This window comes from Poecilia mexicana, unplaced genomic scaffold (genome assembly GCF_051168715.1).
Source record: "Poecilia mexicana isolate PSO_F unplaced genomic scaffold, ASM5116871v1 scaffold_13, whole genome shotgun sequence".
NCBI lineage: Eukaryota > Metazoa > Chordata > Actinopteri > Cyprinodontiformes > Poeciliidae > Poecilia > Poecilia mexicana.
The window spans coordinates 28,974,331-28,998,462 of record NW_028263382.1 but is presented as its reverse complement, the minus strand read 5'-3'; the positions used below and the strand labels follow the sequence as shown (position 1 = coordinate 28,998,462).

General features: G+C 39.7%; 4 protein-coding genes and 1 pseudogene across 5 annotated transcripts; 4 read left to right on the top strand and 1 right to left on the bottom strand.

The window, feature by feature from the left end:
* Nucleotides 1-19: 19 nt before the first annotated feature.
* Nucleotides 20-3,614, bottom strand: LOC106913975 (extracellular calcium-sensing receptor-like). Its single transcript, XM_088012009.1, has 7 exons — nucleotides 3,335-3,614; nucleotides 2,947-3,236; nucleotides 2,467-2,762; nucleotides 1,649-1,854; nucleotides 1,298-1,519; nucleotides 1,061-1,184; nucleotides 20-982 (listed from the first exon to the last, which is right to left on the bottom strand). The coding sequence occupies exons 1-7, from the start codon at nucleotides 3,593-3,595 to the stop codon at nucleotides 84-86; spliced, it is 2,298 nt and encodes a 765-aa protein (XP_087868135.1). The 5' UTR covers nucleotides 3,596-3,614; the 3' UTR covers nucleotides 20-83.
* Nucleotides 3,615-4,340: 726 nt separating this feature from the next.
* Nucleotides 4,341-6,502, top strand: LOC148155874 (extracellular calcium-sensing receptor-like; annotated as a pseudogene).
* A 2,966-nt stretch (nucleotides 6,503-9,468) lies between these two features.
* Nucleotides 9,469-12,664, top strand: LOC106905691 (extracellular calcium-sensing receptor-like). Its single transcript, XM_088011400.1, has 7 exons — nucleotides 9,469-9,744; nucleotides 9,841-10,130; nucleotides 10,266-10,558; nucleotides 10,925-11,130; nucleotides 11,256-11,477; nucleotides 11,564-11,687; nucleotides 11,766-12,664. The coding sequence occupies exons 1-7, from the start codon at nucleotides 9,484-9,486 to the stop codon at nucleotides 12,662-12,664; spliced, it is 2,295 nt and encodes a 764-aa protein (XP_087867526.1). The 5' UTR covers nucleotides 9,469-9,483.
* Nucleotides 12,665-14,343: 1,679 nt separating this feature from the next.
* On the top strand, nucleotides 14,344-18,811 carry LOC106905686 (extracellular calcium-sensing receptor-like). Of its 2 annotated transcripts, none has more exons than XM_088012007.1 (8): nucleotides 14,344-14,635; nucleotides 14,743-15,032; nucleotides 15,207-15,502; nucleotides 15,947-16,098; nucleotides 16,191-16,466; nucleotides 16,552-16,675; nucleotides 16,755-17,111; nucleotides 18,246-18,811. In XM_088012007.1, exons 1-8 carry the CDS (start codon nucleotides 14,375-14,377, stop codon nucleotides 18,809-18,811), a joined length of 2,322 nt encoding a protein of 773 aa, XP_087868133.1. In that variant the 5' UTR covers nucleotides 14,344-14,374. The 2 variants fall into 2 exon arrangements, with proteins under 2 accessions (XP_087868133.1, XP_087868134.1); XM_088012008.1 differs by having other exon boundaries at nucleotides 15,947-16,154; nucleotides 16,253-16,466.
* Nucleotides 18,812-19,651: 840 nt separating this feature from the next.
* On the top strand, nucleotides 19,652-23,658 carry LOC106905688 (extracellular calcium-sensing receptor-like). The gene is made up of 8 exons (XM_014970640.2): nucleotides 19,652-20,010; nucleotides 20,349-20,643; nucleotides 20,741-21,030; nucleotides 21,171-21,466; nucleotides 21,803-22,002; nucleotides 22,121-22,342; nucleotides 22,436-22,559; nucleotides 22,640-23,658. Exons 1-8 carry the CDS (start codon nucleotides 19,769-19,771, stop codon nucleotides 23,536-23,538), a joined length of 2,568 nt encoding a protein of 855 aa, XP_014826126.2. The 5' UTR covers nucleotides 19,652-19,768; the 3' UTR covers nucleotides 23,539-23,658.
* Nucleotides 23,659-24,132: the final 474 nt, after the last annotated feature.

Sequence of the window (24,132 nt, the reverse complement as noted above, 5' to 3'; positions counted from 1 at the left end):
TGAATGTAAGTAGGTTGAATACGCTTTAATATAGGTCATGTCACATTTATAGTATGTTTGTTCCAAAGAAAGATTTTTATTTTTTACTTTTTATTCATTAAATATTTCTTAGTGTTCTTCTCTGGCTTAAACAAAATGATGAAACACTTTGGAGCAAATATACACAGTATCAGTCCAAAGCTGGAGGCCAGAATAGCAAATATCTCCACAGCCACAGTAAATTTTCCAGGAGAGCTGACATAAGCTGGGATGAAGGTGATCCAGACGGCACAGAATATCAACATGCTGAAGGTTATCATCTTGGCTTCATTGAAATTATCAGGTAGTTTCCGAGCTAGAACAGCTAACACAAAGCAAAACACAGCCAGCAGGCCGATGTAGCCGAGCACAGCCCAGAAACCAACAGCAGAGCCTAACGCACATTCCAGGATGATCTTCTCCTTGTAGGTGGTCAGATTTTTCACTGGGAAGGGAGGACTCACAACCAACCATACGATACATATAATAATCTGAATTAAAGTCAGACTCACTACAGTCATCCTTTGTTGTGGAGGACCAAACCATTTCATTGCATTACTACCAGGAAGTGTAGCTTTAAAGGCCATTAGAACCACTATAGTTTTGCCAAGAACACAGGAGATACAGAGAACAAATGTGATGCCAAACGCTGTGTGCCGCAGCATGCAGGACCACTCAGAGGGGGCTCCAATGAAAGTTAGTGAACATAAGAAACACAGAATAAGAGAAAAGAGAAGCAGGAAGCTCAGCTCAGAGTTGTTGGCTCTGACAATTGGAGTTGTTTTATGAATAAAGAAAATCACTGATGTAATGATGGCCAGGAATGCTCCACCAACAGAGAAAACAATCAGGATGATTGAAAGGCCTTCATCAAAGGAAAGAAACTCCACAGGTTTGGGAAAACAGGAATCGTTCCTTGTATTTGGCCAAAACTCTTCGGAACATGGAAAACAGTCAAGCGCATCTAAAATAACATGAAACATTTTGTTTTTATGACAAATTTTGAAGACATATTTATCCATAGAACAAAACTTGATTTTACCTGTTATATTGCTAACCTCTCCTGGAGGACATGGTATGCAATCATAGCAACAAGTGGGCTTTCCCTTTTGCAACACTTTACGAGTTCCTGGAGGACAACTCTCTGAGCAAACAGACACTGGAATCTGTCATAGAAACAGAGGTAAAATAGCAACTTTAATTTTTTTCAGTTGTTTTTGACAAAACTGTTGCCCTCCAAACTTCATAATCTAAGAAACTGTTGTGTTAGGGCTATTACTCGTGTGCCTCCTTCCACCCAGGTTATGTTCCTGTTGATACGAAACTCCTGCCCTCTTGGCAGTGAAGCATCATAATATCCCACTGTTACCAGTTCAATAACTCCACTCTCACTTTTCTGCCAGTTTACCAGCTCATAAAAAGCCACAGGGTCTCCATTAGCATCAAATGAAACATGGTAACCATTTCTTGAAAAGTTAACTTTCTTCAATGCATTCAAGACCTTTAAAATAAAAACAGACATTAAAAAAGAAACCAGCAACCTCTAAAATTAACACCAGAACTAAGTAACCATGTATTGAGAAATCAATGCTAATGAAAGGTTTGATGAGTTACTTAGCAACAGACTGACCTGTTTGGGCTCCAGTTTGTAGCGTTTGTCACATTGAATGGTTCCATTTGTTTCCTGACACACTGCATTGTGAATAGCATGAGCTATTGCATAAACAGCCTTGTACACCATGTTAGAAACTCTTAACTGAGATGTTTCAGTGTACGGGCTTTTTAGAGTTTTAAGATCTTCAGTTCCATCACACATTCTCTTTTCTTTGTCAGCAGCTGAAGACAAATAAATACACTGCACATTTATTTTGTCTGTCAACCTAACTAATTAACTATTGTTGTGTTGAAGCATATTTAGATGTTTTTTTATATTGATGTCGATTAAATGAAAGAACAAATGGCAAACGCAGAAATATATAATGATACAAATAAAGTTTGTGACTCTCCAAATTCCTAAAAATGCCTTCAAGATCAGTGAAATAAAGCATTATGAAATTAGAATTTTTTTTCTTGATTTCCCAGGGTGATATGAATAATTCAAGATTAATTTGATAAACATTTAATGTAATAAATTATTGGTACAAAACTACAACAAATATAATATTATGAAAACTTTGAAATGTAAATTTTGTATCAACAACATTATCATAAAAAATGGACAAACAATATAAGGTTAATCATAAAAAAAAGAAAAGTCAGGCTTTTATTGCTTTTGGAACAAAAAGCACTATGCTGAAAAACATCTCAACTTTGGTAAGTTGCCAAATAAATCGATTTGTTTTACTACAGGTAAAACATTTTTGTTTTCAATCGCATGAAAAAATAGCTCTAGCAAATCTGTTAATCTTTTTTCCTTTCTCATGATAGAAAAGATATATACATTCTCACTCTCTGTCAGGCTGCAGTTGAACGCATCCTCCCAGAACTCAGTCAGCACTGAGGAAGCTGCCACTTCAGAGGGAGAGAGATCCAGAAGATAGTTTCTCAATCCTGGAATGACAGATTTCTGAATGGCTACCCCGACTGCCCCCGCACAGAAACTGAATCTCATCAGGTTTGGGTCAGTTGCCCAGGCCTCGCTCGCGATCCACTGACGAGGTGGAGGAGGATCCAACGCCAGCTCCTCTAAAAGGACTTTCATTTCGCCAACAGCCGTAAATGCCAGAACAACCTTTGCTGTTGATCTGAAAAGACATTGGAACATGTTGATTTTATGCAGCACTTCTACGCATAGGCCACATGTTTGGAAGAGTTTACAGTTATAAAATTTATCTGAAAAGAGGTTTCAGTAAAACCATACCAAACTTGCCAAAGCAATCTCTTTAATTTATAGATTCTTTTTAAAATAGTAACATTAAACATACGAACCTACGGATAACGTCTGCAACTCTTTTGATCTTGATCTGTGGGTCAGTTCTGAAAAAGGATTCAATGTACTCCACACAGATCCCCTCTCTGAGAGCAGCTTCCAGAAAAGAGGCCATGCCATTATTTCCATAGTCTGAGTCTGAGTGGACGGCTCCTATCCAAGTCCAACCAAAGTATTTCACCATCTTGGCCAGTGCATCAGCTTGGTAATGGTCGCTGGGAATGGTTCTGAAAAAAGTTGGGAACTGTTTCTTATCTGATAGGCAAGCACAAGTGGCGAAGTGGCTCACCTATAGCAAGAGAAGTGCAAAGTGTAGAAAAAAAAAATCCAACGTCCATCAGCAGAGGTTTTTTGGATTTCATCTTACTATGACTGTATTCCTCTTACCAGAGGAATGTTGAATGGTCCAATAACACGTGAGACACTGATGGAGGGAGAGGATCCCGCGTCTCCGACAGCAGCCATCACCACACCGGACCGGGAGCAGTTCATGCCTTCGTAGAACACGGTGTCCTCACCGTTTGTTAGTTCAAATGCCACGTGCACCGAAACAGGAACCGACACGCAGGAATCATAGATCCGATATCCAAGTTTGATGCCGGGCAGCAGATCAGTGCTGCTGTTTATCTCCTCGATGGCAAAGATCATTGTGCGGGAGAAGCGCAGATCCCTGGCGTTAAAGCTGAACAAAATCAATCTGGTGAGTGCTGGTATTTATTACACTAGAAGAAAAGGCGTCACAAAATAAAAAAACAACCAAATACATGCAGTAATACTAATAATTGTACACAGCACATCTAATAATTTTCGGAGACTGAATTTAGATATTCAATGTAAAAAGTGCCCCCAAACCTGTCCAAAACAAACAAACAAAACGTTATCCAAGTCAACTTTACACGAGTAATATAAAACTTTTGTTCTCTCCCTCTTACCTCTCTCTGCATCCTTGAGGCTCAGGCTTACTGGTGTAATTATGAATCACTCCATAACCTTGATAATGAATTGAGAAAACACCTCCAATGACAAAGTCCCCGTCTGATGAGAACGCAGAGGAACGAGGGGTTCCCTGCAAAGTGCATTTTGTAGACAAAGCCTCAGCAGTTACTGCAGAAGCAAACAAAGCAGCAAGTGAAAAACTCACTGCCACTCTCAAACCAGTGCTATCCCAAATGCCCATTACTTAAGTGTCTCTGATTGGAAGCAACTGTGTGTTTATAAATGTCGTCCCTTGATACGTCAGATGATCTTTCTGAAACAGGATATGCCTAACTTTCAATTAACTGGTTTACAATTATTTATTTTGTATACAGAAATATAATTTTTCTTTGTGTAAAGGCAGAGACAACAGCCACACAAATTAGAACTATGCAAAAAGATGCTTGTTGTACCACACATGGTCAAGAAACTGAGTACAGAGAGTTGGTGGAGTGTTTTGTGGCATGGTGATGGCACAGTCGTCTTTTTATGGAAACAAAATAAAGAATTTCATTGTAGATTTCAAAAGAAAAAGGGTCAGCTTAAACACAGTTTGGTCAAATACTAGTTTTGTCATGGGAGAAGAAGGTAGTGTAAAATAGCTTGGTGTTCAGCTGGACAACAGACTGAACTGGAGACACAACAGTGATACTGCATGCAGGAAGTGACCGAACAAACTGTACTGCTTTAGGAAATGTAGGTCCTTAAGTGTTTGCAGCAAAATGCAGCTTAAATTCAATAGAGTATGTGTGAAAACACATACTCTATTAATTTAGCATTTTTCTTCTAGTGTCTTTAGGTTCTGATCAAGAAAACAAAGAGTGTGACGGGACAGAAGATATTCAGAAATTCTCGAGCCCGTACACCGAATTGTCTCAGTTAAGAATCACTAACATGGTTTACAAGGCTGTTTATGCAATAGCTCATGCCATTCACAATGCAGTTTGTCATGAAACAAACATCAACACTTAGTGTCAAAAAAACATCAAACTAGAGTCGAAACAGGTCAGTTTGAATAGAGTGAATGTCAAACTTTTTTTTCTCAGTATATATGAACTGTTTATTTAATACTGAATGTTTTTAGTTACTTGTAATTTTTCCAATAAACTTCAAAATTATACACTCAATTGATTGCCTAAAGTATGCTCTTCTTTTCTAGGTTTTTTCAGAGCTGAAGAAAGTTAACTTTTCCAGAAATGGCTACCATGTGTCATTTGACCCTAATGGTGATCCTGTAGCTTTTTATGAACTGGTCAACTGGCAAAAGAGTGAAAATGGAGTTACCAAGCTGGCTAAAGTGGGATAATATGATGCATCACTGCCTAAGGGCCAGCAGTTTAACATTGACCAGAATGTCACATGGTTGGACGGTAACACTGAAGTAATAAGGAAAAGGAAAAATAATGAACAGATAAAACCTTTGCAAAGTGTTTCACAACTGTAATGTTTCAAATTGTGGTCATGTGATTTCCTTATAGGTTCCAGTCTCCGTTTGCTCAGAGAGTTGTCCTCCAGGAATTCGTAAAGTGTTGCAGAAAGGAAAACCAATCTGCTGCTATGACTGTATACCATGTCCTGAAGGAGAGATCAGTAATATGACAGGTCATATCATATATTTTTCACATAGATTTGCAACACCAAATACTGACTGTTAACAACTGTTTTTGGCCATTGTTTTCAGATTCACCTGATTGTTTTCCATGCCCAAGAGAGTTCTGGCCTAATTCAAAGAAAGATGCTTGTCTACCCAAACCAGTTGAATTTCTTTCCATTCATCAAGTCCTGTCTACCATTCTGGCTATAGTCTCAATCAGCGGAGCCTTTTTGGCCATTATTACAGCAGTGATTTTCTTCTATTACAGAACAACTCCAATTGTCAGAGCCAACAACTCTGAGCTGAGCTTCCTGCTGCTCTTCTCTCTGACTCTGTGTTTCTTATGTTCACTAACTTTCATTGGAGCCCCCTCTGAGTGGTCCTGCATGCTGCGGCACACAGCGTTTGGCATCACATTTGTTCTCTGTATCTCCTGTGTTCTTGGGAAAACTATAGTGGTTCTAATGGCCTTTAAAGCTACACTTCCTGGTAGTAATGCTATGAAATGGTTTGGTCCTCTTCAACAAAGGATGACTGTAGTATCTTTTACATTCATTCAGGTTATAATATGTATCATATGGTTGGTTGTGAGTCCTCCCTTCCCAGTGAAAAATCTGACCACCTACAAGGAGAAGATCATCCTGGAATGTGCGTTAGGCTCTGCTGTTGGTTTCTGGGCTGTGCTCGGCTACATCGGCCTGCTGGCTGTGTTTTGCTTTGTGTTAGCTGTTCTAGCTCGGAAACTACCTGATAATTTCAACGAAGCCAAGATGATAACCTTCAGCATGTTGATATTCTGTGCTGTCTGGATCACCTTCATCCCAGCTTATGTCAGCTCTCCTGGAAAATTTACTGTGGCTGTGGAGATATTTGCCATTCTGGCCTCCAGCTTTGGACTGATACTGTGTATATTTGCTCCAAAGTGTTTCATCATTTTGTGTCAACCAGAGAAAAACACTAAGAAACATTTAATGAACAAAACCTAACATTGGCATAGAGTTAATATTATGACAGCACCTGGTAAATGGGTAACATTTAATCTTACAAAGTTGCTTGTAGAGCTTTGGAACGTGACGTCACTGCTGTAGACGGAGGGATCTTAGCGCCATCTTTGGTGTCCATAAACAGCCGACAAAAACAACATTCTTCTTTTAATCCAAGTTACTTAAAATAATTTAGCTGTGGTACGAACTTGCTGCATTATTGAATGGAATGTCAGGTCACATGACTGAAACGGTAATAAGGTGGAAAACGGACTTTTTTTCACTATTTTCCTGCTTGGAAACAACGCGAGGAGGCTAAGCTATCGGAGCTCAGCTGAAAGCAGAATAAAAAAATAAAAATCCTTATTCTCTTTATATGTACATGTATGTAGTTCTAAATGCAATGTTGTTGATCATTTTAGATGTTTACTTTGTGAGGAAAATATGACTGTCTTTATGTTTGAAAAAAATAAATAAAACAGTAATTTCTCCCTAATCCATTCTTGTATTCAAATATTCATTTGTTGCTATTATGAGTGGAAGCACTGTTTGAAATAGTAACTGTTCTTATTTTAAGAGCATCTTATAGGTTAGATATCTTAGCTCTTCAGCATTTTCATTCAGCATGCACCTTTTAAGATTTCAGAACGTGTTCATTATTAATTCCACGGGCCGTCATTATTCCTGTTTTATTCCAGAGTTTTATTCCTGTTTGACTTCCTGGTGCTTAGTGTTGGTTTCCCTTTCCCGGACTCACACACACAAACACACCTGCCCTCCGGCCTGCATGAAACTTTTTCTTTATGAACATTTCACTCCTTTTTACCGGGCAGCAGCAGCTCATCTGAACTCTCTCATTATCACCTTCCTCCAAAGATAATAAAGCCTCTGAATCGCTAATTCTCCCTCCTCCGCTACTGAATCTGCTCCAGCGGTCAAAGTTTGTGTGGTTAACATATCGGTTAGTCTGACACATTTTTCTGAATGGGCTCACGCACTTTTTAGCTTTTGTCGTAGTTTTTCTGACCCGCCCCGTCTTGTATCTTCTCATTTTCCTCGGACTCCGGTTAGCAGCTAGCCGTTACCCATACAAATAAATGGTTCTATTTATAACCTTAGAGGGGAGGGGCGGGCTAAGGAGAACCCAGGGATTTCATTGGATAAGCCTAATGTCCGTCAATAAAATCAACCAATGGGCTGTCGCGGTCGATAAAAATTATATTTCAGATACTTTTTTTTTGTTAATTTATGACAGCGTAGGGCCGCCAGATATGGACAGTAAATGCATCAGTCTGTAGTCCAGACGGCCAGTCCTCCTCTGGACAGAAGTTCAAACTGAATGCAGCTTTTTATTTTCTGTTCAAATTGTCAACCTGCAACGTGCGTTGCTCCAATTTACATGCCACTTCATACTTTTACCCATATTTGGCCAGTGGCAGGTGCTAATTTCCACCCCTGGTTAATGCAGAAAACAGTGAAAAACCCCAGTGCAATCTATATGTGTTTCAGACAATAACACATAAAATGCACAGCACATACACGGATCAGTGCTTCTCAATTTTGAGATATTTTTTAGTTTTCAGATAAGCTTTAGCTTTTATGTTAGAAATGTCAGAGATACCAATTTTTCTAAAATATACAGCATTATTTCTGAATGGTTACAGTCATTTTCAATAAGTTAGAATTTACAGTCCAATTAGGCTTATTTTTAATTAAATAACCTTCTGAAATACCCTCTAGGCAGGTATTAAAGGTATTTTAACGTAGTTTTTTTTCCTACGTTAAAAAAACTTAAAATACTGTGGCTGGCAGTTCTCTGTGTGCTGCCTTGATCTATTTTCCAAACTGTTCAGCACCTCTCATTTATTTTAGAAGGGACCATTAATATCACAAAATATGTCAGCAATACATTAAAACACAGAATGGTTGAAAGAATCCCATAATCATTGACTGGAACATTTATCTTTAATTATTCCCCTTTTCTTTAACATTCATGTTAGACAACAGCTATGTATTTTGGTTTTGATATCTTCAGAGGTTTATGAAATGAATGGAACATCTCATAACTTAAGAAAAAATCTGTTAAATCTTTACGCTCTTTCACACCTACCTCCACGTACTCTCAGCTAGAAGCGAACTTTAAAATTTAGTCATATTCTTCAACTATTTATGTTTATTTAATAAAAGAGAAAAAGAAAAAGACAGGAAGAAGACACGCCTCGAAACGTAAACACACAGAGATCCTCCAATTAAAACAATCGTTCTCAGGCTGCTGGTAAAGAGTCAAATCTCCTCCTCTGACAGAAAAAGAATGATATAAGAAGGATAAAACACATGTTGCATGCACATGAGGGATGGGCATCTCAGCTTTGATTACCGGCCTGACATTGGCCTTGTGTCTCCTTGGGGTTAGAACTGTGGCTGGTTGGGGTGGGTCTGATGGTAACGCTGATGGGGTTTCATCTTTGAAGTGTACCTCGCAGGGTACTGCTCATTTACCTGCCTTCTCAGTGGACGGCGACTACATCGTTGGAGGTGTTTTCTCAATCCATGCCAACATGCACATGGTAGATAATAACTACACCACAGCTCCCGAGCCTCTGACGTGCACAGGGAGGTTAGTAAGTGAGTAGAGGGTGGAAATGATGTTGAACTGAAAAGCTGAGATTTTTTTTGTTTTCCAACGTTGACATAGGCTGTGATAATATGGCTTAGTTGAATTTTTCTGTTTTAAATCTTTTAAATTTTTTTTTTTAACTTTAAAAGAATGAAAAAAATACGTTTTCAGGGTTAGGTTTTATCGAATAAGATGGTTCCTCATTTTTTACTTTGTACTGATGTGTACTGTATCGGTAAAGCAACATTTTCTTCTGGATTGCTTTGTAGCAACATGTCAAATCACTTTGTCTTTTCAATGCGTAAGCTACACACTCATACTTTGTGTGTGCAGAATAGACCCTCGTGAACTGCGCTTCTCTCGTGCGATGATCTTTGCCATTGAGGAAATAAACAACAGCACAGAGCTGCTGCCTGGTGTGAAACTGGGATATCAGATCCACGATTCTTGCGCATCTGTGCCTGTCGCCGTGCATGTGGCGTTTCAGCTGGCGAACGGCCACGACTCTGTGTTTCACACAGCTGATGAATGCTCTCAGTCTGGTGCGGTAATGGCTGTTATTGGGGAATCTGGATCCACTCCATCCATCAGCATGTCTCGTGTTATCGGGTCCTTCAAGATTCCTCAGGTGGATAGCTTCGTATGTCGTTTTCTGCCTAAGGAAATCGTCTCTCTGCTGCTGTAATTGTTACGCATGTACGCTTAATTTGTTTTTTGGTTTTAGGTGAGCCACTACGCCACGTGTGCCTGCCTGTCAGATAAGAAGCACTATCCAACTTTTTTCAGAACAATTCCCAGTGACCAGTACCAGGCTGATGCACTGGCCAAGCTGGTGAAACACTTTGGTTGGACTTGGATAGGAGCCGTCCGGTCGGACTCGGATTATGGAAATAACGGCATGGCGGCTTTTCTTGAGGCGGCGCTCAGAGAGGGGATCTGTGTGGAGTACTCTGAATCCTTCTATCGGACCAACCCACGCAGCAAAATCCAAAGAGTCGCTGACGTCATCCGGAGGTTTCTGTATCTGCTGCATGTATACTTTGTATCGAAGAGTTTCAGCAAATTAGACAAATATTCAATTAAAGAAACTGATTTGAAGAAAAAAAAAACTGCTATATGTTATATAATACTTTAATAATTTCTCCTCAGATCAACATCAACTGTCGTTGTGGCATTTGCAGCTCCAGGCGACATGAAATTTCTCCTAGAGGAGCTGGCTGAAGACCCCCCTCCTCCTCGCCAGTGGATTGGAAGTGAGGCTTGGGTAACGGACCCACACCTGATGAGTTTCAGTTTCTGTGCGGGGGCCGTCGGTGTTGCCATTCAGCAATCAGTCATTCCTGGTCTGAGAGACTTCCTTCTCAACCTTTCTCCCTCACAAGTGTTAGCCTCTTCAGTGCTGTCTGAGTTCTGGGAGGATTCATTCAACTGCAAGCTGAAAAGTGAGACAGTTTACTTGTATTTTCCTGAAAAGTAAATGTTCAAAGTGAAAAAATGCGGCAAAAGTGATGAACTTTTTTCAGCATAATCAACCCAGAACATATTCAAAGAGAAAAATAGTTTTAACTACTTTTAAAACAATAACCTATTATTATTTTTTCTACTGAAAAAAAACAACTTTGAATGTTCTTCTATGATAATTCAGCAAAATGTTTTTAACTACTCAGAATGAGATTTTTCTTATGTGTAAAGGGATTAATGCCACATTTTAACTTTTCAGATAAAATGTTATGAGATCTTTCAAGACTCCCTCAGAAAGTTTTGTTGCATTTTCGATAAGATTTTGTTTAATCTTTCCTTGTCATTAGGTTCTGATCTAGACAAAAAGACGTGTGACGGAACTGAAGACATTAAAAAACTCTCTAACCCGTACACGGAAACATCTCAGTTAAGAATCACCAACATGGCATATAAGGCTGTTTATGCAGTAGCTCATGCTATTCACAATGCAGTTTGCCTGAAAACAAATGAAACCATACACTGTGATAAACACATTAAACTGGACCCAAACCAGGTATGTTTGAATAGAGAGCGGTTCTAAACTAATTCTTTGACAATACATTTGTCATTACTTTTGTTACATGGCATTTAAATGTAAATGGTCTGTTTCTTTTCCCTTAATGCTGTGTTGCTTCGCAGGTTTTCTCAGAGCTGAAGAAAGTAAATTTTTCCAGAAATGGTTATCATGTGTCATTTGACCCCAATGGTGATCCGGTGGCTTTTTACGAGCTGGTAAACTGGCAGAAGAGTGACAGAGGAGTTAATGAACTGGTAAAAGTGGGATATTATGATGCATCACTGCCAAATGGCCAGCAGTTCCACATCAACTGGAACATAACCTGGCTGGAGGACAGCACTGAAGTAATTAAACAAGAGAGAAACTTTTAAACAGATAAACCTTTGCTTCGTTGTTGCTACATGAGAACATCATTTGTTTTGTGATATAGGTACCAGTGTCATCATGCTCAGAGAGTTGTCCTCCAGGAACTCGTAAAGTGTTGCAGAAAGGAAAACCAATCTGCTGCTATGACTGTGTACCATGTCCTGAAGGAGAGATCAGTAATATGACAGGTGATTGTAATCATTTCAAAGCACCAGCTTGGCAAAAAATATCAATGAGTTAACAAATGAGTTTGCTTTATATTTTAGATTCTCCTGACTGCTTTCCATGCCCCAAAGAGTTCTGGCCAAATGCAAAGAGAGATGCTTGTTTTATGAAACCCGTGGAGTTTCTGTCCTTTGATGAAGTCCTGTCAATCATCCTGGCTGCAGTCTCAATCAGCGGAGCTTTTCTGGCCGTTGTCACAGCAGTGATTTTCTTGTATTACAGAACAACTCCAATTGTCAGAGCCAACAACTCTGAGCTGAGCTTCCTGCTGCTCTTCTCTCTGACTCTGTGTTTCTTATGTTCACTAACTTTCATTGGAGCCCCCTCTGAGTGGTCCTGCATGCTGCGGCACACAGCGTTTGGCATCACATTTGTTCTCTGTATCTCCTGTGTTTTTGGCAAAACTATAGTGGTTCTAATGGCCTTTAAAGCTACACTTCCTGGTAACAATGTCATGAAATGGTTTGGTCCTCCACAACAAAGAATGACTGTAGTATCTTTTACACTTATTCAAGTTATAATATGTATCATATGGTTGGTTGTGAGTCCTCCCTTCCCAGTGAAAAATCTGAGCACCTACAAGGAGAAGATCATCCTGGAATGTGCGTTAGGCTCTGCTGTTGGTTTCTGGGCTGTGCTCGGCTACATCGGCCTGCTGGCTGTGTTTTGCTTTGTGTTAGCTGTTCTAGCTCGGAAACTACCTGATAATTTCAACGAAGCCAAGATGATAACCTTCAGCATGTTGATATTCTGTGCCGTCTGGATCACCTTCATCCCAGCTTATGTCAGCTCTCCTGGAAAATTTACTGTGGCTGTGGAGATATTTGCTATTCTGGCCTCCAGTTTTGGACTGATACTGTGTATATTTGCTCCAAAGTGTTACATTATTTTGTTTCAACCAGAGAAGAACACTAAGAAATATTTAATGAACAAAAGTTAAGTATCCCTTTTAAATTGTCTGGAAGCAATATGGTTGAGTTGTTTATGTTATGATAATTCATGGCAATATATCAACTAGCATTTACATTTGTAAGCAATGTAAATGTTAAAGTCTTAGTTTTTTTTCTCCATATATGTCTGAATTTACTGCTGTTAATCATGACTTGTACTTAAGAAGAACAACCAACACCTATGTACAAAATGTACCAAGGCTAAACATCAGCTGTTTGCTTAAAACATTAAGCCATAATCCTCAGAAATACAATAAAGACTTGAAGTCGTCACTATGTGTAATGAATCTGTATTACTTATGACTTTTTGAAATAGGTGAACATTTTTACAGTATTTTGACTCTTTTGATATATCAATGTATGTCTTTGACCATGGAACACTGGATATTTTTGATTATTAAATAAAGAAGATCTTGTCTGATATATTAACAAAACGTAAATCTGCCAGGGGTATGAATAATCTTGGGATTAACTTTATGCAACTTGGCCACAATTGTCAAACCTCTTTGACACAAAAAGGTTAATCTCGAATTTTAACCCCTTAAAAGGTACATTTGGCATTTGATGGTTTATCAAAATTAAAGCAAAACGCTAAAAGAAAAAACCCTCAATTGTCTGAAAATGAGCAATGCACATAAAGCAGTAGGTACATACAGTAATACCTGACTACTTTTTAAACTAACAATGTGAAGCACATGAAAAAAAATAAAAAGAATAGCTTCACAACTTGTCAGAAAACCTTTACACTGTCAGACTTAAAGTTTTATGCTAAGAATCTTAAACCTCACCAAGCAGCGACATGTTCATAAAACTAAGGTTCAGCGACATGCAGATCTGATTAGTGTTAATATCTCAACAACAAAGCAAAGACGTAAGTAGAAAAAAAACTCAAACACGAAGGTCGTCCAATTAAAACCCTGGATCTCAGCCTGTTGTGAATCGACATTCACTCCTGTCTCCTGCGACAAACAACAAACGCTACATAGAAAAGCTGAAACACACCTTCATTCTCTTCAGGGATGGGAGCCTCGGCTTTGTGTGTTGGCCTGGCATTGGCTCTAAGTCTGCTTGATGTGAACACGATTGTTGGTCTTGTTGAGTCTGTCAGTAGCCCGGAAAAATCAGCGGGTCTTCCATCCAGCGATGCTGGTTTGATGGCTTCAGTGTGCACCCAGCAGGGTGCCGCTCATACGCCTGCGTTCTCTGTGGATGGGGACTACATCATTGGAGGCGTTTATTCTATCCACCACAACATGCACACAGTGGACAACAACTACAACACAGCGCCTCGGATTCAGAGCTGCACAGGCAGGTTAGTAAGTGAGGAGGTGGAAATGATGTTAAATTCTGGTTAAATTATTAGTTTTTTCTCCCCCCCCATTGCAGCATCAGCTATTGCTTATTTTATATTGTATAAATATGCATCACGTGTATTTTCTTATTTTAAAATGATGGCTGTTCTATCAAAGCTGCATTTTTTTCTTCCTTTAAAACAAAGTGCTTTTGAACATTTATTTTAAATGGAGAAATAAATACATTAAGACTGACGATTATAATTATTATGAGGTTTACATTGTTTTAAACTTTGCGATGACATGTATTAGTGTGATGTTTTGTAACAGTATGCTAATTGTCCTTGTTCTCTTTATTTCTGCTGTGTGTGCAGGGTGGACGCCCGTGGTGTGCGCCTCACTCGAGCGATGATCTTTGCCATTGAGGAGATCAATAACAGCACAGAGCTGCTGCCAGGAGTCAAACTCGGGTATCAGATCCACGACTCGTGTGCCTCCGTACCGGTGGCTATGCATGCAGCCATTCAGCTGCTAAACGGCAATGACTCTGTGTTTAAATCGGGCAACAACTGTTCTCACTCTGGTGTGGTGATGGCTGTCGTTGGTGAGTTTGGATCCACGTCGTCCATGAGTATATCACGTGTTTTGGGACCGTTTAACATTCCCCTGGTAAATAATTTCAATTTTTGCAAACTGAAACATTCTGCTTCTTTGATTATTTTCATGAGCTTCATTGTTTTTGTTTTTTTGTGTGTTTGTTTGTTTTCTTTTTGTAGGTGAGTCCCTACTCCACGTGTGCCTGCCTGTCAGATAAGAAACAGTATCCGACGTTTTTCAGAACCATCCCCAGTGACCAGTTTCAAGCTGATGCTCTGGCCAAGCTGGTGAAACACTTTGGCTGGACTTGGATCGGAGCCGTTCGGTCGGACTCGGATTATGGAAATAACGGCATGGCGGCCTTTCTAGAAGTCGCATTGCGAGAGGGGATCTGCGTGGAGTACTCTGAAGCCTTTTATCGGACCAACCCACGCAGCAAAATCCAAAGAGTCGCTGATATTATCAGAAGGTTTCTGTATGGCCTACATATATGCCTTGCATTGATGTGCATCATCAAATCAGATAAATATTATATTAAACTAAATTATTTCTTTTATTATGATTGATTTAAAAAAAAAAGCTATTGATGCAAATTAATGCACTGATGCATTAATTTGCATTGATGCATTTTATGTCTCTCCAGATCAACATCAAAAGTTGTGGTGGCTTTTGTGGCAATTGGAGACATGAAGGTCCTGTTAGAGGAGCTGGCTCAGGAGCCTCCTCCGCCTCGCCAGTGGGTTGGAAGTGAGGCCTGGATCACCGAACCACAACTGCTGAGCTACACTTTCTGTGCCGGGGCCATCGGAGTTGCCATCCAGCAATCTGTCATCCCCGGCTTTAGAGACTTCCTGCTGGATCTCTCTCCCTCTGAAGTGCGCGGCTCTTCAGTGCTGACTGAGTTCTGGGAGGATGCGTTCAACTGCAGCCTGAGAGAAAGTGAGTTGTTGTTTTTGTTGTTGCTGTTTTTGTAATAATGAACATATTTGAAATCCCAAAAGGTCCATTAAGTTGCTTGGTTCTTCTTTTTTTTTTTAATGTAGATTCTCTGTGTTGGAAAACGTAGCATAACATAAGTGAAGTATGAGAATGTAAAATAAGGCATGTCAATGCAAAGGTTTTAACATGTGTGGAAGGTTCATATAGTAAATGTAAATACTATAAACATATCAAATGCGAAACATATACATCAAGTCATCCTGCGAGAAATGATGTGATCTACATATGCTACAAGTCACAAGGAAGTCAAAGACTTTTGTGTCATGAATATGAATGATTTCGATTTCATTCTTCAGTGTATTCAACTATGCACAACAAAAAAAACAGACAAAAACTCTTTTTTTAAGAGTCATCATTCTGAATCTTTTTTTTTTGTATTTTTAGGCAATTATACATCCAAAAGAACGTGTAATGGACAAGAGGACTTGACGACACTCCAGAGTCCGTACACTGACACATCTCAGCTGAGGATAACGAACATGATGTACAAGGCTGTTTATGCAATAGCGCATGCTATTCATGATGCATTGTTTCAAAATGTGAATTTCACCCTTTTTCAAACCCAAAAGCTGGAGTCAAAAGAGGTCTGGGAATCAAACACTTCACTGAACTGAAATATCAATCTAATGAAAAATGCTTTACTTTAAATCTTCTAATCTTTGTCGCTTTGCAACTCAACAGGTTTTTTACTGAGCTTAAGCAAGTTAACTTTTCCCAAAATGGTTACCATGTGTCATTTGATGGGAATGGGGATCCAGTGGCTTTTTATGAACTGGTGAACTGGCAGAAGAGTGAGAGAGGAACAATTGATCCTTTAACTGTGGGGTTTTATGACGCATCACTGCCAGAAGGCCAAAAGTTTCTTATCAACAGGAAAATAACTTGGGTCGAAGGTGGCACTCAAGTAATGATAAGTGTTCAAGCAATACAAATCTGTTGTGTTACTTCTGAAATTATTTTGCTAATATTTGCACATTTTCCTGTCTCAGGTTCCAGTCTCCGTTTGCTCAGAGAGTTGTCCTCCAGGAACTCGTAAAGTGTTGCAGAAAGGAAAACCAATCTGCTGCTATGACTGTGTACCATGTCCTGAAGGAGAGATCAGTAACATGACAGGTAGAATCTATTTTTTATCATTCAAATCTTAACCATGATAGACTTAAATACTAATAACATATTATAATGTACTTGTTAGATTCTCCTGATTGCTTCCCATGCCCCAGAGAGTTCTGGTCAAATTCAAACAGAGATGTTTGTTTCCCCAAACCTGTGGAGTTTCTTTCCTTTGATGAAGTTTTGGGAATCATCCTGGCCGTTTTCTCTGTTGGTGGAGCCTGTCTGGCCATCATTACAGCAGTGATTTTCCTCCATCACAGAACAACTCCGATTGTCAGAGCCAACAACTCTGAGCTGAGCTTCCTGCTTCTCTTCTCTCTGACTCTGTGTTTCTTATGTTCACTAACTTTCATTGGAGCCCCCTCTGAGTGGTCCTGCATGCTGCGGCACACAGCGTTTGGCATCACATTTGTTCTCTGTATCTCCTGTGTTCTTGGTGTGGCGGGAGCAGTGTGATAAGAATTGGGAACTTAAGTTTAAAAATACTATTTTAATAATTAGTTGCAACAACTCCACTAAAAGTTACCTTCAAGGCACACAGACCCGCTACAGATGAGGCTTGAGACAATCTCACAATGTAACAATTTTTATTTATTCTATAATTGTTTGTTTAATCAAAATACTAGTCTAAAACCACTCACACATTAAAAGTCAGTGTTAGCGCAACTCAGGGACGGGAGTGCAATTTGGGGTAGTGTCCTAAAAGAAAAGAAACACAGCAAACGAAACAAGGCAAAACAAAAGAAAATCGTGCACCAAACCAAAAGGAGTACCACCACCCGGAAAGTCCACCACCAACACCACGAGCTGGCCGTTCCTGTCAAAAAAACAAAGAAGAGAGACATTCAAATTACAAACAATACAATTATACAGTTCAGCCCACAATCAAGCAGCAATAGTCCAAATTAAGAGTCTGTCCGGGGAGAAACCGATCCGCTGTAGCAGACGCCACTCAGAGCGGCAGTAGAAAGATAGTCCGAGCTGATCACCAATCAGCCCAAATTAGCCACACTGGACGAGTGGTAGGAGCCAGCTGTACGCCGACCAGGACGGCGGGCATGAAGCCAGCAAACAGGACGACAGGTAGGCAGTCGACAGGTTATCCAGTTGACAGGCGGACCGTCGGTCGGGGACAACCAGAACAGCGGGCAAACAGCCGGCCAAGGACAAACAGCAGCGGCTATCAAAAATAAATGTTAGAAATGGAATCTAAAAGCATCCAAACTCCAGCACTTCACCTACCACTGAGCTCTTTATGTAGTGCCTCTAAAAGGAAGGAGGAAACGTGGAGCTTGTACAGGCGGCGGCGATCAGAGTGTCGTTAAGCGCATCGTTTGCGCGCACGCATTAATTTGCAGCTGTTATACAGAAAATGTAACTAAATCACAAGTAATAAGTTTGCTTGAGAGAGGTGAAGCCTGCCTTACCTAGCGTGCCGCACCAGCAAACGCCGAGGTCTGAACCGGAAGGAAAACAACGTCATGTCAACCAGGTGAGGGAGGGCCCTTTATATACAGGCAGCCAGCGCCACAACCAATTAGATTCAAGCACTTGTGTGGTGCGTTCAAAGGCCACAGGGCATACTGCCACATTGGGAAAACTATAGTGGTTCTAATGGCCTTTAAAGCTACACTTCCTGGTAGTAATGCTATGAAATGGTTTGGTCCTCCACAACAAAGGATGACTGTAGTGTCTTTTACATTTATTCAGGTTATAATATGCATCATATGGTTGGTTGTGAGTCCTCCCTTCCCAGTGAAAAATCTGAGCACCTACAAGGAGAAGATCATCCTGGAATGTGCGTTAGGCTCTGCTGTTGGTTTCTGGGCTGTGCTCGGCTACATCGGCCTGCTGGCTGTGTTTTGCTTTGTGTTAGCTGTTCTAGCTCGGAAACTACCTGATAATTTCAACGAAGCCAAGATGATAACCTTCAGCATGTTGATATTCTGTGCCGTCTGGATCACCTTCATCCCAGCTTATGTCAGCTCTCCTGGAAAATTTACTGTGGCTGTGGAGATATTTGCTATTCTGGCCTCCAGCTTTGGACTGATACTGTGTATATTTGCTCCAAAGTGTTTCATCATTTTGTTTCAGCCAGAGAAGAACACTAAAAAACATTTAATGAATAAAAATTAAAATGTGGGTTTGTAATTTAGCTATGAAAAAAAGACATCTTTCCAAAAATGGCCTCCAACAAAAGTTTCAAATTGAAAAGCATTGATCTGAAACACTGAAGTGTGACAACAAAACCAAGTGTCAAGAAATATGTAAGGGGGCAAATACTTTTACTCAAGGCTGATCACATTAATTCTTGATAGAGTCAAATATGTTAGACCATATATTGTCAGTTATCATATTTATCTCTATTTGTAAGTAGTTTAACATGTTATCATTGTCAGGTCCTGTTTTTTTATTGAATATGTTTATGTCAAGCAAAGAAAAGAAAATAAAAAACCTACACATTTAAAACTAATTAAACTTTTCTCTTTTGCGTCACTTCATTAAAACTTCACACAGGTTATTCATATTTGTGTGAATAGGGGTTGTAGAGACAAACTTAGTACGTCTTGCTCAAGTAAAAGTAAAAATATATATCTAAGAAAATACACAAAAATAAAAAGGTATTTGGTAAAAGACCTACTCAAGTACTAAGTAACTGATTGAAACGTCAGTCATTTAATATTTAAAAATTTTCAGTAGAAGGACAAAAATATAAAGTTACTAAAAAATGTTTTTTTAAAGACTGAAATGAAAATAATTTATATAAATAACATAATTGCACAATAATTTTTTTTCCCAAATCGATTTCTTTCACCATAAAGATCATGAAACTAAAACTTGTAGGAGGTAGCGTACATTTGAACAGGGTAAAGTACTTCCAGTGGCAGAATATATATTCTAAATTATAACCAGGGGTTTCAAGGAAAATGTTACAAAGAGACAAAATAAGCAGGACACAGATGTGGACGGGGAAGTAAACACACGAAGGCCGCCCAATTAAAAGACGTGTTGTGGAGCCGCTGTGTGACGGCATCCTTTCTCAGGAAAGGAGGTATATAGAAAAGACAGAACACACCTTTCTGCACTTGAGGGATGGGGATCCTAGCTCTGTTTACTGTTCTGGGTCTGGGTCTGCTGGAGGTGAAGTCAATACTGGCTCGGACAAATTCAGCTGCTCTTCCAGATAAATGCAGCCTGCAGGGTACTGCTCGTTTACCTGCGTTCTCCGTGGAGGGGGACTACGTTATCGGCGGGGTTTTCTCCATCCACAACAGCATGAACACGGTGGAGAATAACTACACCACAGCACCCGAGTCTCCCAGCTGCTCAGGGAGGTTAGTGTGTGAGACCAAGTGGATTCTTGGCAAACTAAAATGCTGAAAATGTTTCAGTCCTTTCAAGAAATGTGAAATAAATCCCTTTAAAAAAATAGACATTGTCTTTTACATCAGAATCAAATAAGATTTGACTGTTGTATGTGTATTTAAAGCATTGCTTATCAATTGTAACTACTAAGGGTGGGCATTAGATGTAACTGAGTTTTTTTATGGTTGCATTGTGTAAATTGTGTTGAGGGACTTTAAATTCAGTTGGTCAGACTGTCTTTTCCTGTGTATATTGCTTAGGTTTTGTAGTCATGTGGACGCATGTTGAGCATTGTTCTTCTGTGCAGAATAGACCCCCGTGAAGTGCGCTTTGCTCGTGCGATGATCTTCGCCATCGAAGAAATAAATAACAGCACAGAGCTTCTCCCGGACGTCAGGCTCGGTTATCAGATCCATGACTCGTGCGCCTCTGTGCCTGTGGCTGTGCACGCAGCATTTCAGCTGTCAAACGGCCAGGATCCTGAGTTTTATGGGGGTGAAAACTGCTCCCAGTCTGGAGTGGTGATGGCTGTTGTGGCTGAGTCCGGGTCCACACCGTCCATCAGCATATCACGCATTATTGGGTCTTTTAACATTCCACAGGTAAACTGTTTGTGTTTCGGACACATGCAATAAGTTTGTGCTGCTGTATTTGTTACGTCTGAGAGCTTGGATGGCTTTTTTGTTTGTTTTCCTTTAGGTGAGCCACTACGCCACGTGTGCCTGCCTGTCAGATAAGAAACAGTATCCGACGTTTTTCAGAACCATCCCCAGTGACCAGTTTCAAGCTGATGCTCTGGCCATGCTGGTGAAACACTTTGGCTGGACTTGGATCGGAGCCGTCCGGTCGGACTCGGATTATGGAAATAACGGCATGGCGGCCTTTCTAGAAGTCGCACTGCGAGAGGGGATCTGCGTGGAGTACTCTGAAGCCTTTTATCGGACCAACCCACGCAGCAAAATCCAAAGAGTCGCTGATATTATCCGGAGGTTTCTGTAATTCCTGCATGTATACTTTGCATTGATGTCCATCAGCCAACTTTAGAAACGTTTTTCCGAATATACAAGTGCTCTATAATATTTTCTAATAAAAGGTGTTACATGTTATGATGCATTTAATGTCCCTCCAGGTCCACAGCAACAGTTGTGGTGGCATTTGCAGCCATCGGAGAGATGAAGATCCTGCTGGAAGAACTGTCTCGAGATCCTTCTCCGCCTCGTCAGTGGATCGGAAGTGAGGCCTGGTTCACTGACACGGATATGTTAAGTTTCACTTCCTGTGCGGGGGCCATTGGAGTGGCTATTCAGCAATCTGTCATTCCTGGATTTAGAAATTTCCTTCTGGATCTCTCTCCCTCTGAAGTGGCTGCTTCCCCTGTACTCACTGAGTTCTGGGAGGATGCGTTCAACTGCACGTTAAGAAAAAGTGAGACTTTTCAGGTTAATTGCTAATTTAAAACACCTAAGTCCTCATTTCAGGCTTTTGTGATAACCGTGTTGGTTAAATGTCAGAGAATTCACATTTCTACTAGTATAAAGTACCTTTATGGAAAATATTTTTTTAAAAATCTGGTATTTTGATTTGAGTTAAAATATGTTTTTCAACTGACTAACAGTATTTATTGTTGTATTAGTCATAAATCATAACTATCATTCTCCATGGAGGCTAAACAGAATGTTATTAGTTTATATAAGAACAAGAGTAAAAGGTCACTGATGAAAATGAGGTTTAGCATTTGCCTTCCTTTTTTTCTACCTTTAGGTGGAGATACACAAAAGAGAATGTGTAATGGACAAGAGGATCTAAAGACACTTGAAAGCCCGTACACTGAAACATCACAGTTGAGAATCACTAACATGGTGTACAAGGCTGTTTATGCTGTAGCTCATGCTATTCAAACTGCACGGTTTCAAAAAACTAACTTCAATGCTGACAAATCCATCAGGCTGGAGTCTGAAGAGGTTGGGGGAAATTTTCAGCTTTTACTTGTGATTTAGCTTCTCTGAACTGAAATATTATTGACGTAATAATTTTACCTCTATATCTTTCCATCTTTATCACTTTGAATCACACTCACAGGTTTTAACTGAGCTCAAGAAAGTTAACTTTTCCCAAAATGGTTATCATGTGTCATTTGATGCGAATGGGGATCCAGTGGCTTTTTACGAACTGGTGAACTGGCAGAAGAATGAGAGAGGAGCTCTTGAGCCGGTGACAGTGGGGTTTTATGACGCATCACTGCCAGAAGGCCAGAAGTTCAATATCAACAGAAACATAACTTGGGTGGAAGGCAGCTTAGAGGTAATGACAAAAGTTTAGTTATTATTTAACTAAAGTTGCATTATAGAAATATTTTGTTTTTAAACTTCTATTTTGTTTGTATCTCTGTCTCAGGTTCCAGTCTCCGTTTGCTCAGAGAGTTGTCCTCCAGGAACTCGTAAAGTGTTGCAGAAAGGAAAACCAATCTGCTGCTACGACTGCATACCATGTCCTGAAGGAGAGATCAGTAATATGACAGGTAAAGTCAATTGGTTTAATGAAAAACTGCATCAACTGAAAATATTTTAGTAGTAAACCAATTTTATACATGTCTTTTAGATTCTCCTGACTGCTTCCTATGTCCTAAAGAGTTCTGGCCAAATGCCGAAAAAGATGCTTGTTTCCCCAAACCTGTGGAGTTTCTGTCCTATGATGAAGTTTTGGGAATCATTCTGGAAATATTCTCCATTAGTGGAGCCTGTCTGGCCATCATCACAGCAGTGATTTTCTTCCATCACAGAACAACACCAATTGTCAGAGCCAACAACTCTGAGCTGAGCTTCCTGCTGCTCTTCTCTCTGACTCTGTGTTTCTTATGTTCACTAACCTTCATTGGAGCCCCCTCTGAGTGGTCCTGCATGCTGCGGCACACAGCGTTTGGCATCACATTTGTTCTCTGTATCTCCTGTGTTCTTGGGAAAACTATAGTGGTTCTAATGGCCTTTAAAGCTACACTTCCTGGTAGTAATGCTATGAAATGGTTTGGTCCTCCACAACAAAGGATGACTGTAGTGTCTTTTACATTTATTCAGGTTATAATATGTATCATATGGTTGGTTGTGAGTCCTCCCTTCCCAGTGAAAAATCTGAGCACCTACAAGGAGAAGATCATCCTGGAATGTGCGTTAGGCTCTGCTGTTGGTTTCTGGGCTGTGCTCGGCTACATCGGCCTGCTGGCTGTGTTTTGCTTTGTGTTAGCTGTTCTAGCTCGGAAACTACCTGATAATTTCAACGAAGCCAAGATGATAACCTTCAGCATGTTGATATTCTGTGCCGTCTGGATCACCTTCATCCCAGCTTATGTCAGCTCTCCTGGAAAATTTACTGTGGCTGTGGAGATATTTGCTATTCTGGCCTCCAGCTTTGGACTGATACTGTGTATATTTGCTCCAAAGTGTTACATCATTTTGTTGAAGCCGGAGAAAAACACTAAGAAATATTTAATGAACAAAAACTAATTGCATCATATTTTTTTCACCATATGATCATATGTTATCCATGTTGTCTTTGTTACTAAAAAACTGGATGTACTACACTTATTTCTTCCTTTCTCTACTACAATAAATATTCAAACCAAAGGGGTTTGGCTCAGTCATTTCTTCATGTAATTTTATTAATTTAATTATAGTAAAACTTCTTTAACAAGAACATTTCCCATACAAACAAGGAAATTAATTTTCAAATTTGGTGCATTGATCTTGGCCAAAATATTGACTTGTCATTTTCATTTAAAAAATGCCCCTAAAATGCAGATATAAAAATGAGCATTTGAGGAGATGATCAAGATATGTCTAAAAAGAAAATAAAAAAAAAAACAATACACAATCAGCTGTTACCATGATAAACCATTACAGATCAGACTGAAAAGCAAGGATACACCACTGGATCACATCATGTGTAGAAGGTTTTCAGCTGTAGTTTTCTTTGCTTTTTGTTTGTTGTAAAATTTAGTAAACCTCTTCATTTTACCGCCAAAATGTAGTCATTTCTTGTGTTTTCAGTATTAATTTTATTTCTTCTTATAGTTAAAACTCTTTAAATTAAAACTGAAA